This window comes from Nicotiana sylvestris, chromosome 6, assembly GCF_000393655.2.
Source record: "Nicotiana sylvestris chromosome 6, ASM39365v2, whole genome shotgun sequence".
NCBI lineage: Eukaryota > Viridiplantae > Streptophyta > Magnoliopsida > Solanales > Solanaceae > Nicotiana > Nicotiana sylvestris.
This window is the reverse complement of record NC_091062.1, coordinates 76,929,771-76,933,704: the sequence shown is the minus strand read 5'-3', so window position 1 is coordinate 76,933,704 and position 3,934 is coordinate 76,929,771. Positions and strand designations below refer to the sequence as shown.

The following is a 3,934-nucleotide window of genomic DNA, read 5'->3' as shown; positions in this document are numbered from 1 at the left end:
AATGGCATCCTTTAAAAATAAATAAATAATTATAAAAAAATGAATAAAAAATAATAATAAAATAAATAAAATGAGACGAGCCTCGCCGGAAAAAATGTACAGATTGCGGGGCCCTCACAAAATATATGTATTAAATACTTAGATTCCGGGATGGGTCGTTTAGCAAATTTCACGGCCCTACCCAAAAATAATAATGCGCTAGTTGCTTTAGGCGCGCCTTTAATAATGTTATCTCCCTAAACTCGGGTGCACATTTATGTGACCCAAATCCAAATCTCAACGGAGTCGAAATGTGTCTCTAGTCACGGGCGCATTGATTGTGGCGTGGCCCGAGATGCATTTCCATGACGTTGCAAATTCCTTTAAAAAAAATAAGAATGAGATGAGCCTCGCCGAATAAAAATACAAATTGCGGGGCCCTCAGTAAATACTTGTTTTAAATTACTTAGAATTCAGGAGGGCCGCTTAGTGAATTTCGTGGCCTTCCCAAAATAATAACGCGATAGTCTCTTTAGGCGCGTGTTTAATAATTTACTTTCTTAAGCTCGGGTGTGCATTTCATGCGACCCAAATCCGATCCCAAAACATCAAATAAAATGTGTTCCGGATTATGGGTGCATTTCATGTGACGTAGTCCAAAGACGTGTTTTAAATGATGTTCACATTTCTTTTAAAAACAATAATAGTAAAGCGGTTAAAAGATAAATTTGCACATAAGTTCATATTGTATTAAAAATCAGATAAATAAGCCAAATATAACAGTTGAGCGACCGTGCTAGAACCACGGAACTCGGGAATGCCTAACACCTTCTCCCGGGTTAACAGAATTCCTTATCCGGATTTCTGGTACGCAGACTATAATATAGAGTCATTATTTCCTCGATTCGGGATTAAAATTGGTGACTTGGGACACCCTAAATCTCCCAAGTGGCGACTCTGAAATAAATAAATAAATCCCGTTTCGATTGTCCTTTAATTGGAAAAACTCCCCTTGCGCCCCTCGGGCGCGGAAAAAGGAGGTATGACACCCAGCATTGCAAAAGGCAGCTTTTCATGCCACTGTCTAGAACCCTCCACCATTTTTTGAAGTATCTTCTTTATGTTCTTGTTAGCTGCCTCGACTGCTCCATTTGCCTTGGGGCGGTATGGGGTGGAATTGCGATGTGTAATCTTAAACTGATGACATACCTCTTTCATCAGATGACTATTGAGATTAGCACCATTATTTGTAATGATTACCTTCAGGATCCCGAACCAACAGATGATATTTGAGTGCACAAAATCGACCACCGCTTTCTTGGTCATAGACTTGAAAGTTTTAGCTTCGACCCACTTGGTGAAATAATCAATGGCCACTAGAATCAACCTGTGCCCATTGGATGCTGCTGGCTCGATTGGTCCAATGACATCCATGCCCCATGCAACAAAAGGCCATGGTGCAGACATTGTGTGTAATTCAGATGGTAGAGAATGAATCAAATCTCCGTGCACCTGACATTGATGACACTTGCGCACAAAACTGATACAATCTCGCTCCATAGTGAGCCAATAATAACCTGCTCGAAGAATTTTCTTTGCCAGCACATACCCACTCATGTGTGGTCCACAGACTCCAGAATGTACTTCGGTCATGATAGTTGTGGTTTGTATAGCATCTACGCATCTCAACAATCCATGATCCGGAGTCCTTTTGTACAAAACCCATCCGCTGAAGAAAAATCCGCTCGCTAACCGCTGAATTGCTCTCTTTTGATCACCTATGGCTTGTACCGGATACACCCCCATCCTGATATATTCCTTGATATCATGAAACCAGGGCTCACCATCAAGTTCTTCTTCTACCACATTACAGTAAGCATGCTGATCATGGACCTCAATATGTAACGGGTAAACATAAGCCTTATCCGGATGATGTAGCATTGACGCCAAGGTAGCCAAAGCATCAGCAACTTCGTTATGGATCCTTGGAATATGCCGGAACTCTACTGATTGAAAACGCTGACAAAGATCATACAAACATTGCCGGTACAGTATGAGTTTCAAATCTCGTGTTTCCCATTCCCCTTGAATCTGGTACACTAGAAGGTCTGAGTCCCCCAAGACCAAAACTTCATGGACACCCATGTCTGCAGCTAACCTCAAACCTAAAATACATGCCTCATATTCAGCCATGTTGTTAGTACAGTAGAAACAAAGCTGAGTCGTAACAGGGTAGTGATGTCCTGTTCCAGAAATCAATACAGCTCCTATCCCAACGCCTTTCATGTTAGTAGCTCCATCAAAGAAAAGTTTCCAACCCGTCTCTCCAACTTGTTCCAACTCATCAATATGCATTACCTCTTCATCAGGGAAGTAAGTTTTCAAAGGCTCGTATTCTTTATCCACTGGGTTCTCAGCCAAATGATCGGCCAAAGCCTGGGCTTTCAGCGTGGTCCTGGTCACATAGACGATGTCAAATTCTGTTAGCAGGATCTGCCACTTTGCGAGCCTCCATGTGGGCATAGGCTTCTAAAAGATATACTTTAATGGATCCAAACGAGAGATGAGGTAAGTAGTGTAAGATGACAAATAGTTCTTCAACTTCTGTGCTACCCAAGTTAAGGCACAACATGTCCTCTCAAGGTGAGTGTACTTAACCTCGTAAGATGTGAACTTCTTGCTGAGATAATAGATGGCCTGCTCTTTCCTGCCAGTGATGTCATGCTGACCCAGCATACAACCAAACGAATTGTCCAAAATCGTCAAATACAGAATCAAAGGTCTTCCTGGTTCTAGTGGCACCAACATAGGTGGGTTTGACAAATACCCTTTTATCTTATTAAATGCTTTTTAACACTCATCTGTCCACTTGACCGCAACATCTTTCTTCAACAGTTTGAAGATAGGCTCACAAGTTGTCGTAAGCTGTGCAATAAACCTGCTGATGTAATTCAACCTCCCTAATAAACTCATCACCTCAGTCTTGTTCCTTGGAGGTGGCAATTCTTGGATAGCTTTAATCTTTGACGGGTCCAATTCAATACCTCGACGGCTGACTATGAATCCCAACAGTTTTCCAGATGGCACACCGAATGCGCATTTTGCATGATTGAGCTTAAGATTGTACCTGCGAATCCTTTGGAAGAATTTTCTCAAATCTCTGACGTGATCAGACTGCTTTCTAGACTTTATGATTACATCATCCACATAAACCTCGATCTCCTTATATATCATGTCGTGGAATATGGTTGTCATTGCCCTTATGTAAGTTGCCCCAGCATTTTTCAAACCGAAAGGCATGACCCTATAGCAGTATGTTCCCTATGGCATGATGAATGTTGCCTTCTCTGCATCTTCTTCATCAATTAGGATCTGATGATATCCCGCATAGCAATCCACAAAGGACCCAATCTCATGTTTGGTGCAATTATCAATTAGAATGTGGATATTTGGCAGTGGAAAGTTATCCTTAAGGCTCGCCTTGTTGAGATCACGGTAATCAACACACACCCTGGTCTTGCCATCCTTCTTTGGCACAAGTACTACATTGGCTAACCAAGTGGGATATCGAGTGACCCGAATGACTTTTGCATCTAACTGCTTGGTGACCTCTTCTTTGATCTTCACACTCATATCAGTCTTAAATTTCCTCAGCTTCTGCTTGATAGGAGAGAATGTTGGGTCAGTGGGCAATTTGTGAACCACCAAGTCAGTGTTTAAACCCGGTATGTCGTCATATGACCATGCAAAGACGTCTTTGTACTCAAGTAACGCTTTAATTATATCTTCGTTGAGTTGAGGTTCAAGATGGACACTTATCTTAGTTTCTCTGATATTATCTGGGTCCCCTAAATTGATTGCTTCTGTATCACTCAGGTTAGGCTTGGGTTTTTCTTCAAAATGGCTTAGTTCTTTACTAATCTCTTCAAAGGCCTCATCCTCGTTGTATTCTGAT

The 3,934-nt window shown here is 41.6% G+C and overlaps 1 protein-coding gene across 1 annotated transcript; it reads right to left on the bottom strand.

Annotated features, from left to right (window-relative positions):
* Nucleotides 1-1,171: 1,171 nt before the first annotated feature.
* Nucleotides 1,172-2,124, bottom strand: LOC138870801 (uncharacterized). The gene is made up of 2 exons (XM_070148641.1): nucleotides 1,702-2,124; nucleotides 1,172-1,204 (listed from the first exon to the last, which is right to left on the bottom strand). The coding sequence occupies exons 1-2, from the start codon at nucleotides 2,122-2,124 to the stop codon at nucleotides 1,172-1,174; spliced, it is 456 nt and encodes a 151-aa protein (XP_070004742.1).
* Between the last annotated feature and the right edge of the window lie 1,810 nt (nucleotides 2,125-3,934).